General features: G+C 42.2%; 2 protein-coding genes across 7 annotated transcripts; one reads left to right on the plus strand and one right to left on the minus strand.

The window, feature by feature from the left end:
- Nucleotides 1-1,115: 1,115 nt before the first annotated feature.
- On the plus strand, nt 1,116-2,932 carry LOC128022548 (C-C motif chemokine 21-like). Its single transcript, XM_052610215.1, has 4 exons — nt 1,116-1,270; nt 1,392-1,481; nt 2,150-2,270; nt 2,419-2,932. Exons 2-4 carry the CDS (start codon nt 1,397-1,399, stop codon nt 2,522-2,524), a joined length of 312 nt encoding a protein of 103 aa, XP_052466175.1. The 5' UTR covers nt 1,116-1,270; nt 1,392-1,396; the 3' UTR covers nt 2,525-2,932.
- Nucleotides 2,933-4,540: 1,608 nt separating this feature from the next.
- Nucleotides 4,541-9,292, minus strand: LOC128022549 (uncharacterized). 6 transcript variants are annotated; one of them, XM_052610220.1, is made up of 3 exons: nt 9,146-9,292; nt 5,195-9,071; nt 4,541-4,675 (listed from the first exon to the last, which is right to left on the minus strand). In XM_052610220.1, the coding sequence occupies exon 2, from the start codon at nt 7,800-7,802 to the stop codon at nt 6,816-6,818; it is 987 nt and encodes a 328-aa protein (XP_052466180.1). In that variant the 5' UTR covers nt 7,803-9,071; nt 9,146-9,292; the 3' UTR covers nt 4,541-4,675; nt 5,195-6,815. The 6 variants fall into 6 exon arrangements, with proteins under 6 accessions (XP_052466180.1, XP_052466182.1, XP_052466178.1 ...); XM_052610222.1 differs by having other exon boundaries at nt 5,195-8,436; nt 8,935-9,292; XM_052610218.1 differs by having other exon boundaries at nt 5,195-8,436; nt 8,907-9,292.
- Between the last annotated feature and the right edge of the window lie 5,676 nt (nt 9,293-14,968).

Genomic DNA, 14,968 nt, shown 5'->3' on the forward strand with positions numbered 1-14,968 from the left:
TGAAGAAATACAGTATGCATATGTCCTTTTTGCAGTGTAGTATGAGCAAAGCTCTACTTCTGCAGAATTCTAGAAACAATGGGAGAACTTTCTTGTGACTAGACAACAACAACGAAAAGTTTGCAAAAAGATGTGTGAATTGAGAAAACAGTTATCCATTTGGGACTATTTAACATTCCAGCAATGAGTTTTCATTGGAAACATAAAATGTTGGTCCCTGAAGAGACTGAAGTTTCTTCTAACGATCTGAAAGTTACTAGTGGATAAAAAAAAGAAAAAGAAATCTGATACTCGCTTTGCTGCCCTTAAGACTTGATCAAGAAGTCCAACTTCAAATGAAACACTGTTTGTGTCTGGGTGTGTACTGTATGTGTGTGTGTGTGTGTGTGTGTGTTTCTTTTTTCCAAAATCCAGGTCTAAAAGTCATGCGACAGTGTTTGTAACAAGTAAAATGCACCAGAAGACGAGGTTCTCCTGGTTAAATGCTGTTTATTAAAATGGAATTCCCCTACATTGCTGATGGCACACCATGAATTGTTGTTAGTCCTGCTGACTAAGACCTGCAAAGATCACTCTCACATTAACAAAGACATGTACATCTTTTCCAAAAGACGCTGCCAAAGTCCTGCAGTTTAGGGCAGATTCGGTTCAGGTCAAAGCCGAGATGAACGGAGACAGTAAATGGACTTAAAGTTTAGATATCCATTAGGGGAAAAAAAAAATTCAGTGACATAAACGCACAACATGCACCGCTGGACATTTTCAAAAGAGTGATCAGTTTAGGGGAATCTTGTTGCACAATTTTGCATTTGATGTTTTTATTGGCACACAGGCCATAAAAAGTCCTAAAGCAGATGTTTATGGAAGGAAAGGATTTGGCAAAGATGTTATATTGTGCAATGCTAAGCAGGGGCGAGACATGGGGGCTGTCAAAAATCTCCAGACTCCCAGTAGGTCCTTTCCCCATGCTGAAACTTCTCTCTGCTGACCAAATATAGAAGTTTGAGATATTAGAGATATTGCACCAGGCTTTCTATTCATCTTTATAATGTGGGAACTCTTAAATCAATTGTGATTGGTCAAAACAGCAAATCCATTCGATGGGAACCATGTTCTTCTAATGCAACAGAATGTAAAATCTAGGCAAAATGTGAAGTGGGCGTGACAGAGTCTCAGGTTTAGTTGCTATAAAAAGTGTTAACGAAACAGAGGAGGAGATAAGAGCAGCTTTCGCCGTGAAGAAAACATCATTCTTCTGAGAATCTCTGAGGTAAAGATGATACATGCAGTCTATAGCCATTATTCAGCACTTTAGAGCCACATGTTTTTGGTTAGTGGACGACATAATAAAATCAAAAGAGCACTAACTAAGTCCTCGTCTTTTCTTGCAGCTTTTATGGAAACACAGCATTCAGCCATGAAGTTTCAAATCCTGTTTTTTCTCCTGGTGCTGACTTGCATGTTTCCCAGTGTGGCACCAAGTAAGTATTTAATTAGTTACGTGATATGGCTTTTATTATGCATTAAGAATGTGATATTTATAATGTAAAATTAAATATATAATTTTTTTAAAAGATAACTTTGTAATTTTGCACATTTCTGAAAATGTTTAACCTAATGTTTAATTTAAACGTTATAGATTTTACACCATTTGTAAAAAAAAAAAAAAAAAAAAAAAAAAAATCAGCATATATATATATATATATATATATATATTTTTTTTTTTTATTAAATGCAAGGGTTTAATGGGATTTAAGTAAAATAGAAATTTTAAATGATATAAGCGTGAAGTATGCATAGATACAGTATATATCACTGAAAAATATAACTTAAAATGGTAGCATCTTAATTAGCTGGTTTTATTCAAGCCAAAAAATATTTTAACATTACTGATCACCTTTTGTATGGGTAAAATCATGTAAAAAATAAAAAATAAAAAAATAAAAACCTAACAATTGCAGGTTACCACTTTTTTACGGTTATAAAAAGATACACTGTAAACATTTTAAAAATAAACTTTTTTGAAGTTGTGAAACAAAGATTATTTGAGTGCAATAAGTCAATGTGTTCTACGCTTTTTTTGTGCTTTTTTTCTGTCTAGATAGGTACTGTATATTAATTAATAAATATACTATTGATTTATTCTCAGGTCCCTCTAATTATGAAAACTGCTGTTTGAAGTATGCAAAGATAAAGAAGGACTTCTGGAAAAATGTTGTGGATTACAGAATGCAGGACAGAGATGGAGGATGTAACATTCCTGCTGTTGTGTGAGTACATGTAACACTTCAACACAATCACATGGAAATCTGGAATTCATTTTACCAGTAATACATAGTTGTCCCATGCAGCAAATACACAGCAGATTAACAGCCACGGTTGTAGAATTATGTATTTCCTTTTCTGGTCTCCAAACAGATTCATCACGAGGAAGAGCAAAAAGCAAATCTGTGTTGATCCAAGCCTACCCTGGGTAGAACAAGCGATACAGAAAATAGATAAGAAGAAAGCAGGCACTGCGTAGTCTATGAGTTTCAGAGGCAGCTTTTATCACCCACTGCAGACCAAATAAAAATGTTTATATTACTAACACTAATGTAACCATGTGTAGTTTATACCACTATCAATCCTGCTGATCCATATTTTCTACACCTATGAATAACTATCTTCATGCAGAGGTTCATAATGAACTGGATTGTATTGTCTGCTTCTGTTCATTGTATTAGAACAATTTGAATGTACAAACTGTGAATGATTGCTCTCTCTGTCTACATGCTTCATAATTATCTTTTTATACTGTATATATATATTTTTTTATGTACATTACCTGTAACCAGCATAGCCAACATGTAAGTGTGTGTGTGTGTGTGTGTGACTGAGTGGGTAAGAGAGCAGAATGTATACATTTTATAATAAATGTTGCAATTGTGCATTTAAATTGTCACGTCTTTTTCTTTTGTGTGCATCTGAGGTGGACACTAATCTAGCATCAAAGCGCTATTTGTTTTTTCAATAAAATTAAATACAAATTATTATTATTATTATTATTATTATTATTTATTATAAGTTATTTCAAGTTACCAAAACTTAAGACACTGATTAATTTAACCTTTAAATTAGATTTTAGTTGCCTAATGAGAAAAATTTGGTAGTAAAACAAGTTTGCCTTTCATTGCCTCACCCTTCTCCTGTTAGTTCAATGCCACTGAGCATGTGTTTGTTCTTGCTTAAGCTCTTTGTGATTGATTTAGGAGATTATTATCTCTGTAGAGTTCAAATGCCTAAGTATCAGCTTGAGGTGTGACAGGTGATGCCTAAACTTGCTGGGGCGAGATGAATTACTGAGTCGAGTTTCTCCATTTCATGCCAAATGCCCGCGATTCAAATACTCTAGGTCTAAACCTGTCATCGCATCCATTTAATCTCTCTGTGCGGGCCAACACCTTTTTTGTTAAAACATAATGCATTTTACTTAAAAATGTTGCCTTTGTTCAAGGATGCTATTAAATTCCAATTCCACACGTGATGAGACAATACAAGCAAAAAGTATTCATGCAAAAAGTAAACCCTTGTGGACAATAAGTGCACTTAATTGTATTAAATGTGCACGTGTAGTGTACTTTAAATCTTAAAGGTATATTTAAAAAAAAAAAAACTGTGCTTGTAAATAATATAATATTAATGAAATAATAGATAACTTAAATAGAGTAAACTTCCATGAATGTTTCTCATAATTAAATGCACTGCAAAAGTGCACTTTGTAATAATGTCAAATGAAAAGATTTACTTTGTAGTAAATTACATTTAGAAATCTTTTGCAATACTTTTAAGTAGTACCTTATATCGCAATTAAAGATGGTGACTAAAATACTGTACATACCAAGGAAAATATACATGTATTGAAAAGTAGATAACTGAACTGTGTTATTCAAAATTACAATTAAGGTTAATATATTTTGTGCTCAATTGTAATGTCATCATTACAAATATGTAGTTGCAAATATATTTAAATACATGACATACAATTTTTACCATTGCATTTTAGGTTACCATAAATCCTTGCCATACATTCGGCAGTATTTTTAAAGAAAAGAGGAGTAACTGTGAAATTACATACATATGTTAAAAAGCATTCTAAAATTCAGATAATTGCATTGGATTTTAAACTATAATAGATTTTCATTTAATTTCAAGTTCTTTGCAATTACTTTAGGTGTTTGAAAACATTCAGTTCACACTTAAGCATATTTGTGTGGCGTGGCAACTTGAAGTTAATTAATTATGATATAACTACCGACTACGCCACCCCTCTAAAGTGAGGGGAACTAAATACTTGATGGAATTTAGACACACAGGTTCGTTACCATAGGAGGCAGAGACAGAGGCACTAGCGTATACAAATATTTATTAAATTCACAAAGTAGAAAATACACCTTTTAAAAGATCAGGCAAAGATATGAATCGACCAGGCATACATTAATCAGTTTTACGAAAGCTTACCCCTAGCAGGGTAGGCTAGCTGCAAAAGTGGCTATTCGTAAAAGCACACACACACACACACACACACACACACACACAGAGTGAGGTGAGTGACTACAAACGACAATCCACACTCCGTGCTCCAAACACCACCACCACCAGGATACTAGGACAGCTAGCCACCCGACTCAGGGGCCTAAAACACAAAGAACACAATTTACTCAAATGTACAAAACGAAATTAATCTAAAGCCTGATTGACTGAAACAATTACCAAAACACACAACAAAATGTAAAAAAAAAATGAACAATGGTCACTTAAAGAAAACTAAAATGAAAAGGAAAGAAATATATATTTAAAGCAAAAGTTTTAACAAATCACTACAAAATCAAACAAAAATCAATTGTAACGAAAACAAACAATAACCAAAAACCATACAATGATACGAGCACAACAAAACTTAATTAAACAGCAAAACAGCAAAACAGCAAAACAGCAAAACAGCAAAACAGCAAAACAGCAAAACAGCAAAACAGCAAAACAGCAAAACAGCAACGCCGTCTTTAATCTGCTATTATGCAGGAGGCGATCTTCCCCACCCGAAAACAGGCGGGCGTTCCCAAAACTTTGTCCTACTAAAAACAACCCATTAAATTTAAAACACAATCAAGTGTCCATTAAAAAGAAATGCATATACATGTGTATCTATACATACCAGGTATTGACTACAGCGTTACACACACCTCATACAGTTGCTCACAGCACAAGTCTCAGAAGATTACTTGAATGAAATCAGTCTAACCAGGTGGCAAGAACAGCCTGAAAACCACAGCGAAGCCAGGAATAATGGGCTATTCAAGCTGCAAAAAGGCGACTCCAGCTACAATAAATTAATATAGTTAGCCGATGTCCAAGAGCTCATTGCAGCATTAGCCAGACCAGCTACAAACATACCTTTGTTAGGCGGAAGCGCACACGTACCGGATGGGCGGGGCCAACAATGACGCATCCCAGGTAGCCTAATCACAGCCTTTATAAAGCAATGACTGAGCCCTGATAGGCCGTTTCTAAGTACCAGGGGAGGGAGATTACCTACTTTGCCACAATCTGCCCCAGCTATTTTATCGTCGCCCCGACGATAACCCCAAGACACTCACCTTCGCTATGGGAAGCTAGTAGAGCGAATACAGAGAGACCATTGGTACAAGTCCTCTGGCCTTGACGGCTACACAACAAGAAACACTAGAGACACTTGTTACAAGTGCTCTGCCACAACAGCTACACAACAGGAAACACTAGAGACCCTTGAAACAGGTCCTCTTGCCATGATGGCTACACCATGAGAAACACGAGATACTTCGTACAAGTCCTCTTGCCATGACGGCTACTCAACAAGAAACACGAGAAACTTGGTACAAGTCCTCTGGCCTTGACGGCTACACAACAAGAAACACTAGAGACCCTTGAAACAGGTCCTCTTGCCATGATGGCTACACCAGATTTCACTTCAGTTACCCTAGCAGGCAGACTTACCATACAAACACTATTTAGCACTCCCAAAACGGTTTTAGAATGCAGCATAACATCCGCAGTTCCCACATTTACCATAGGCAAGTAGGCAATGCCTCTTATGACCTGTACCAGCGCTGGAGAAGCCAACAAACCCGCGGGCAACCCAGACTCTGGGGGCTCAAACAGTACCACCCCCGCTGCACATTGTTCAGAACAAGTCGCTGCTACAAACTTCATCGTGCCAGCTGGGATGCGACATGACTCACGACCCCGTAACCTAACCGGACCAGGGTGCCTTACTGAACCCTGGTCTTCCAAACGGTGACAATATTGAAGTGCCTGCATGACAAAGCTAGGGGCCTCAACGGTTACAGCAGACTCAAAAAGAGCAGGGCCATGTTGTCCGAATAACTCCTGGTAACAACGGCTCAGGACATTCATCCCGAGTACCCCTGGGACTTGGTCACAAATCCCACCAGGAGGGTCCCGAACAACAAGCACTCCACACTCCGAAATCACTTGCCCACACAATTCGACATCCAGTTCCATATAGCCAATATATGGAATCGAAAGACCGTTTGCAGCCCGAAGTTGTAGCCACTGGCACGACTTAAGTCGATCCGGACCCCATGGTTCAAAATATTTACGAAACCAACTTTCCGTTATTGTGGACACCATGGAGCCAGTATCAACCAAACATGAAATTTGGACCCCACCCATTCGAATAGCAAGGTGCGGGCATGAAGACATTAAATGAGACATACTTGAAACACTAGAGCCGGTCAATTCCCCAACCGCGCCTTGGCTCGGCGACACGGTGGGGACTAGTTTCCCGACAACGCAGATGGACCAGGCTGTATACCCTCAGATGACGACGCAGTGGGCAAAGGGGGTTGCGGACGAGGGGGAACACGCTCCCCATCGCACTCTCCAGCAAAGTGGCCAAGTCGTTGGCACCTCCTACATATAATGGGGCCGCGGTGAGGAGGCTGACTACGTGACTGAGGAAATCTACCCACCCGTGACTCACCTTGTACACCATACTGGATCCCATAGGCGGATGGAACGGAATTGCTTCGTCCTCTCGTACTCCCCAACATCCCCTCCCTTTCCCATCTAAGAGCTTCGCTTCGAACTTCCAACAATGTTAACATTGGCTGACGACGTATTAACTGTTTTAATTCTCGGCGAAGAGCCACGTCACAAACATGTTCAATGAACTGATCGCGTAGCAAAATTTGTGAATTTGGCATAACATACGGCGATCGCTGCGTCACACGTTCTAGGAGACCCATCAAAGCTAGGGAAAACTCCAACAATGATTCACCCTCCTGCTGCTTTCTAGAAAAAAATGCCTCCTGTAATGAGACATATGACTGTGAGCAACCATATAATTCCCGTAACACCAAAATAATTTTATCTGGATCATTTCGCTCAATCTCCGAACGGTACCTAATCTCTTCCCTTGCCTCCCCCTCCAAGTGGTCAAACAAGAAGAAAGCTTGATCAGAAACAGACAGGTGACGAGCCTGCATACAAGCTTTGGCCTCTTCAACCCACTCATCAATGCTCAGACCAACCCTGCCATTGAATTTTTGACATTTCCTGTCTCGAGGTACAAGAACGAATCGTTCTGGCAGGACTGCCTGTGCACTACTTAGCTGAGGGGGGGCAGCAACAGAAGGACCAGGAACAATAGAAGGGGCATCACTAGGGCCAGGAAGCGCAAGAAAGTGGTCTTGACGCAACCTCTCATTTTCTGCCCGCAACTGAGCTACTACTTCCCTCAATTCCTGTAACTCTTCTTCCATAATTTTGACGGCCGTAACACTTACCAACAAGAGGGAGTAGACTCACAAAGAATCAGAATCCACCAGACGTGCGCTGCTGTTTTGCTGCTACTCTTTACCAATCTCACTGCAACAGAAAAATAAAAGAAAAAGAACAAACAAAAAAAAATACAACCACTAATACCAGTGTCTCCGCCAAACACGGTACCCTGCCGACTACGCCAGAATGTGGCGTGGCAACTTGAAGTTAATTAATTATGATATAACTACCGACTACGCCACCCCTCTAAAGTGAGGGGAACTAAATACTTGATGGAATTTAGACACACAGGTTCGTTACCATAGGAGGCAGAGACAGAGGCACTAGCGTATACAAATATTTATTAAATTCACAAAGTAGAAAATACACCTTTTAAAAGATCAGGCAAAGATATGAATCGACCAGGCATACATTAATCAGTTTTACGAAAGCTTACCCCTAGCAGGGTAGGCTAGCTGCAAAAGTGGCTATTCGTAAAAGCACACACACACACACACACACACACACACACACACACAGAGTGAGGTGAGTGACTACAAACGACAATCCACACTCCGTGCTCCAAACACCACCACCACCAGGATACTAGGACAGCTAGCCACCCGACTCAGGGGCCTAAAACACAAAGAACACAATTTACTCAAATGTACAAAACGAAATTAATCTAAAGCCTGATTGACTGAAACAATTACCAAAACACACAACAAAATGTAAAAAAAAATGAACAATGGTCACTTAAAGAAAACTAAAATGAAAAGGAAAGAAATATATATTTAAAGCAAAAGTTTTAACAAATCACTACAAAATCAAACAAAAATCAATTGTAACGAAAACAAACAATAACCAAAAACCATACAATGATACGAGCACAACAAAACTTAATTAAACAGCAAAACAGCAAAACAGCAAAACAGCAAAACAGCAACGCCGTCTTTAATCTGCTATTATGCAGGAGGCGATCTTCCCCACCCGAAAACAGGCGGGCGTTCCCAAAACTTTGTCCTACTAAAAACAACCCATTAAATTTAAAACACAATCAAGTGTCCATTAAAAAGAAATGCATATACATGTGTATCTATACATACCAGGTATTGACTACAGCGTTACACACACCTCATACAGTTGCTCACAGCACAAGTCTCAGAAGATTACTTGAATGAAATCAGTCTAACCAGGTGGCAAGAACAGCCTGAAAACCACAGCGAAGCCAGGAATAATGGGCTATTCAAGCTGCAAAAAGGCGACTCCAGCTACAATAAATTAATATAGTTAGCCGATGTCCAAGAGCTCATTGCAGCATTAGCCAGACCAGCTACAAACATACCTTTGTTAGGCGGAAGCGCACACGTACCGGATGGGCGGGGCCAACAATGACGCATCCCAGGTAGCCTAATCACAGCCTTTATAAAGCAATGACTGAGCCCTGATAGGCCGTTTCTAAGTACCAGGGGAGGGAGATTACCTACTTTGCCACATTTGCTCATCCATATTGTTTTACCTGCATATGACTTTCTGATGTGGGAAACAACGTTATTTATTCTCCAAAAACAAAGGCATACTTCCCTCCTCATTTAAACTAAAGTTTTGTTTTGATATTTTCCCAAATTCCCCTGTGCTAATGTTGGCAATAAAAGTTGACTGTGCCTGGAAATGAAAAGACGAAAATAAATGAAAGTGTCCTGTCTGAGTGCAAAGTCATGCACTGTAACACTGTACAGTCATAACATAAAGATAATTATAAACAATATTGATGTTGTTTCAAGTATGAATGACTTTATTTCCTCTGTGGAACAGAAAAGTAGATATTTAAAAACAAACACAAAAAACATTGGGGGACTTTTTCTTAATCAACATCTTCTTTCATTTATACAGAAGAAAGAAAGTCAGGATTGGAACAACAGAATTTCTTTTTTTTTTTTTTTTTTTTGGTGAACTATCTCATAAAGCTAGTCTAAAACATTTTCAGATGTGCTTTTTTCACTCTTTTTTTCTCTCTTTGTAGTCTTTCATACACACATGTAATCAATTGTTATGTGTGGTTCGTAATTAGAAGACCCATAAAATGTATAACTACGATTAATTCCGAAAGGCAGTTAACCAGCCGCCCATGAGCATGTCACGCTCAGCCATCCAAGATTTTGCTGATTTTGCCCTAAGAAATATTTTAGAATCTTTGAAATTAGTCTCAGATTGTATAATTGCAGTTAATGCCAGACTAGTTGTACATTTTGATTTGTTCCTTAAGACACAATTCTCATTATATACAATGTGTCTATAAACTAAATCTAATTTGCATATTTATGTGTTTTTGGGGCAACATGTAATGAAAAAAAATGGGTGTGATAATTGACAGGATTTTCATAATAATATATATAATAGAATATTGAAATATGATTTCTTTCCCTATTCATTTGTTATGGGTCCCAAAGTGCATAATAAACATGCTTTCAGTCCCGGTGTCCTCATATGAGGACATGTACAAAAATCAACATCCTGCTTCATAACAGAGAGTCATATTTTGATTTGAAACCCCATAACATTTTCCTGAGATGTTGTTTATGACACAATTTAAAAAATTGACAGATTTAAATGATAATTACAAAATATTGCCATATTTCCTTAAAAGTATCACTAAATTAATTTCAGACATTTTGATGACCAAGGAGAGGGAGTGGTCATGGTGAAACATTCAATAATATAGTAACTCTGAAAAGCCCTGAATGTGCTTTATAACTGTACAGTCTCAGAGAAATTCATAAAAATATAGTGTCCTCATATGAGGACATGAATTGTTTAAACGCTATTAAATGTTTTAAATTTGAGAGGTTTAAAACCTGTGCAAATTATGAACTTTCATAAGGACGAAATAGTGGTCTGATTGGACAGTGACAAATCCGGCAACTGTCTTGATCAAGCAACTTTCACACTGGCTCAAGCCATTGGCCAGTCTCTATTGTCAAGCCTGTCACCTTAATTTTAAATAAAAGTGCAATAATACAACTTTGATGATCAACACTGAAAAAGTATTGCAATAGCTGTCAAGAATACCTGACATGGTTCATGGGTCAGTGCGCTCATCTTGCCTTCAAGTTTTAAGTTTGGCTGGTTTCCTGTTCGTGTTGGTTAGTTGATTCTCGTCTGTCTGTCTTGTGTAGTTGTGCTTCTGTCCCTCGAGTTGGGATTCTCTGGACCTATTTCCCGCCTGCCTAGGATTCCTGCGCTGGGTGTGAGTTACTGCTGTTTGAATGTGGTCCGGACGTGATTCATCTGGGATTATGCCATTGTCTTCCTATATTCTCATTGCTGACTGTCATTGCTGACTCGCACTTGGATCTTGTGACTCGATCTTTGTGACAGAACAAATTTGTGACAGACCCAATAATGAGACTTTTTAACGTGGTGTCCAAGCCCTGGTCGCTCAGGTTTCGGAACTTACCACTCAGCTTCAGCGCTTCAAGTTGGAGACCGTTTCTTCTCAGCAACCACCTGTGTCCAATCCACCAGCCGCCGTGGATCAAAGCATCCATTCTCCTGAGCCTCGTCTACCACCACCAGCCTTTTATTCCGGGGGAGCCCCAGTTGTTTCGCTCATTTGTGGCTAAATGCTCCCTCTATATTTCTCTTCATCCGTCATCCTTTCCCACTGAGGATTCTAAGGTAGCCTTCATTATAACTTTGCTCACTGGATGAGCTGCAAGCTGGGGAACCACTGTGTGGGAACAGAGACTTCCGTGCTGCGTCTCCTTCCAACTGTTTTCGCAGGAGCTGAAGAAGGTATTTGATCGTGCTGCTTATGGCAGAGGCAGCTAGACTCATTGTTGAGCTGCGACAAGGGGATCGCACCGTAGCCAATTATTCTATCGAATTTCACACTTTAGCCACGGAGTGTGGCTGGAAATTCTGATGCGCAGTTGGACCGGTTTCTTCACAGACTTTTGGACACCATCAAGGAATGTTGTAATATCGTTCAACGATCAAAGAGGAAGGAGACCGGAATCGGCGTTCTGAGGCTCGTGGGTATTTATTATACAACTTAAAAGAAAACAGAAAATAAAGTCGCGCCACATGCGCACCCGTTTAAACGTCTTTTCCTCTCTGTGTAACGCCCGTCTGCTTTGAGGCTTCCCCAGCTCTCCTCCGCTCAGATTCCCCACGAGTCCTCAGCTCTCTCGCTCTTCTCTGGTTGTCGTGCGGCTTAAGTACCGGTTCCCCACGCCAATCACTGCAATGAGACCAAGCTGTTAACAGTTTCTCACCTGAACCACTTACCACCGCTCGTCTCTTCATTCGCTCTCCCGTTGCAGACTTCGCTAAACCACGCCTCCGCCGCCACATACCCCCACCGCCCGACTCAGGCCGTGGCCATCCGGCCTGCAGCCCCCACCCCCCCCCCCCCCATTCCTGGAGAGGAAGTCGGCCACAGCCATCTGCGCCCTGTGAATCACCTTGAACTTAAATGGCTGTAAAGCTAGATACCAACGGGTGATTCGCGCGTTGGTATCCTTCATGCAGTGGAGCCACTGGAGAGGTGCGTGGTCCGAGCAGAGGGTGAACTCCCGTCCCAGGAGGTAATAGCGAAGGGTGAGAACCGCCCACCTGATGGCCAAACACTCCTTCTCTATGGTGCTGTACTTAGTCTCTCTCTTCGAGAGCTTCCGACTAATGTACAGCACCGGGCGGTCGTCCCCCTCCACCTCCTGGGACAGGACCGCGCCCAGCCCCCTGTCCGACGCGTCCGTCTGCAAGAAAAAAGGGAGAGAAAAATTAGGAGAGTGCAGGAGCGGCCCGCCACACAGGGCAGCCTTAACTCGGGTAAAGGCCTGTTGGCACTGCTCTGTCCACTGGACCGTATCCGGTACCTCCTTTTTAGTGAGGTCAGTCAACGGGCTGGTGAGGTCCGAATAACGAGGAATAAACCTCCTGTAATATCCCGCCAGCCCCAAGAACTGCCTCACCTCCTTTTTGGTCTTGGGCCTGGGGCAGATTGCAATTGCTGCCGTCTTATCGATTTGGGAACGCACCTGCCCGTGGCCCAAGTGGAAGCCCAGATACTTTACCTCCACCCGCCCAACTGCACACTTCTTCGGGTTGGCCGTCAGCCCTGCCCGTCTCAGCGCCCTGAGGACCGCCCTCACATGCTCCATATGCCGCGGCCAGTCCCCACTATAGATGATAATATCATCCAGGTAGGCCACGGCATATGCAGCATGGGGCCGCAGTACTCGATCCATGAGGCGCTGAAACGTAGCTGGGGCCCCGAACAAGCCGAAAGGAAGCTTAACAAATTGGTGTAATCCGAACGGCGTGGTGAAGGCTGTCTTTTCTTTGGACATGGGAGATAAGGGGATCTGCCAATATCCCTTGGTTAAGTCCAATGTCGAGTAAAAACGAGCCGTGCCTAACCGATCGAGCAACTCGTCAATTTGCGGCATTGGATAAGCATCAAATTTAGGTGCTGCATTCACCCTGAGATCCTCCTCCCCACTCACTGCCGTCGCTAGCAGCACTGACTCCTCCCCGCTCCATTTTTTAAGGAGGTTGAGGTGGTAGATTTGCCGTGAGTTGCCTCTATCTGTTCGTACTACCTCATAATTGAGATCTCCTATCTGCCGTGTGACCTCAAAGGGTCCTTGCCACTTGGCTAATAATTTGGAGCTAGAGGTTGGCAGTAATACGAGCACTTTATCTCCCGGTGCAAATTTTCGCAGCTTAGTCCCCTGGTTATACAGCTGGCTTTGTCGGTCCTGGGCCTGAAGCAAATTCTCCATAGATAGCCGCCCCAGTGTATGGAGTTTTGCTCGCAGGTCCAGAACGTATTGAATTTCACTTTTGCTATCCGAGCATCCGTCCTCCCAAGTTTCTTTCAGGACGTCCAACACCCCCCGGGGCTGACGTCCGTAAAGAAGCTCGAAGGGGGAAAACCCCGTGGAGGCTTGGGGGACCTCGCGCACAGCGAATAAGAGGGGTTCTAGCCAACGGTCCCAATTTTTCGCGTCTTCTTGTACGAACTTCCGGATCATGGTTTTCAATGTGCGATTAAACCGTTCGACCAGGCCGTCCGTTTGTGGGTGATAGACGCTGGTACGCACCGCTTTAATGCCCAACAATCCGTACAATTCGCTTAATGTGCGTGACATAAACGCGGTGCCCTGGTCCGTGAGAATCTCCTTTGGGATTCCCACGCGGGAGATTAAGCGAAACAGGGCGTCCGCCACAATCTTCGCCGAGATGTTGCGGAGCGCCACTGCTTCAGGATATCGTGTCGCGTAATCCACTAAGACCAACGCGAAACGATGTCCCCGTGCCGATCATTCTAACGGCCCAATGAGGTCCATACCAATTCGTTCGAAGGGGACCTGCACTAGCGGAATAGGGTGCAATGGCGCTTTTGGGGTGGCCGGTGGGTTTACCAGCTGACATTCCCGACAAGACGCGCACCACCTGCGCACGTTCTCGTGAATGCCCGGCCAAAAGAATCGGGTCGTTAGACGATTTAGTGTCGCCGTTACTCCTAAGTGCCCTGCCATAGGATTACAGTGAGCCGTCTGGAAAAGCATTTCCCGACGGCTCCGAGGTACTAACAATTGGGTTGTATCTTCTTTTGTCTGAGCGTCGCGGGTCACTCGATACAACCGATCCTTGATAATGGCAAAATACGGATGGGCTAACGGGCGCTCAGGATGGAGGACCTGCCCATCGATAGAACGGACCTGCTCGAACGCATGTTTGAGTGTCTCGTCTTGGGATTGTTCCAGGGGAAAGTCATCGCGACTGGAAAGGTTTTGTCACGGTTCGTGAATGCACCGTCTCCAGCTGTAGTCAGGTTACGTCATGTTGATTGTTTCATGTGGGTGTGGTCGCTGATCACTGATCAGCGGCAGGTGCGGCTAGTTCCCACAGACTATTTAACACCCTGTCTTTCGTTTCCTGTTTGTCTGATCGTTGTTTGTAGATCCTGGTGTTTGATGTCGTGTTCGTGTTGTTCCTGCCTTGCCTTGTCGCTGTTCTGTTCGGATCCTGTCGTCACGCTTGGTATACACTCACCACTATTGGATTATCACCGCTGTCATCGTCGTTCAACGCACCCCACGTCTCAACTCACCAGTCTGTGCTGCCACCGTGGTTCCTGCGTTACTCTCCGACCTTT

This window comes from Carassius gibelio, chromosome A11, assembly GCF_023724105.1.
Source record: "Carassius gibelio isolate Cgi1373 ecotype wild population from Czech Republic chromosome A11, carGib1.2-hapl.c, whole genome shotgun sequence".
Lineage (NCBI taxonomy): Eukaryota > Metazoa > Chordata > Actinopteri > Cypriniformes > Cyprinidae > Carassius > Carassius gibelio.

Excerpts from the sequence above, each read along its gene's own strand:
- LOC128022548 (XM_052610215.1), top strand. The coding sequence starts at position 1,397 with ATGGAAACACAGCATTCAGCCATGAAGTTTCAAATCCTGTTTTTTCTC. Across the intron at positions 1,482-2,149 it reads GTTTCCCAGTGTGGCACCAA|GTCCCTCTAATTATGAAAAC; the intron begins GTAAGTATTTAA and ends ATTTATTCTCAG. Across the intron at positions 2,271-2,418 it reads TGTAACATTCCTGCTGTTGT|ATTCATCACGAGGAAGAGCA; the intron begins GTGAGTACATGT and ends GTCTCCAAACAG.
- LOC128022549 (XM_052610220.1), bottom strand. The coding sequence starts at position 7,802 with ATGGAAGAAGAGTTACAGGAATTGAGGGAAGTAGTAGCTCAGTTGCGG.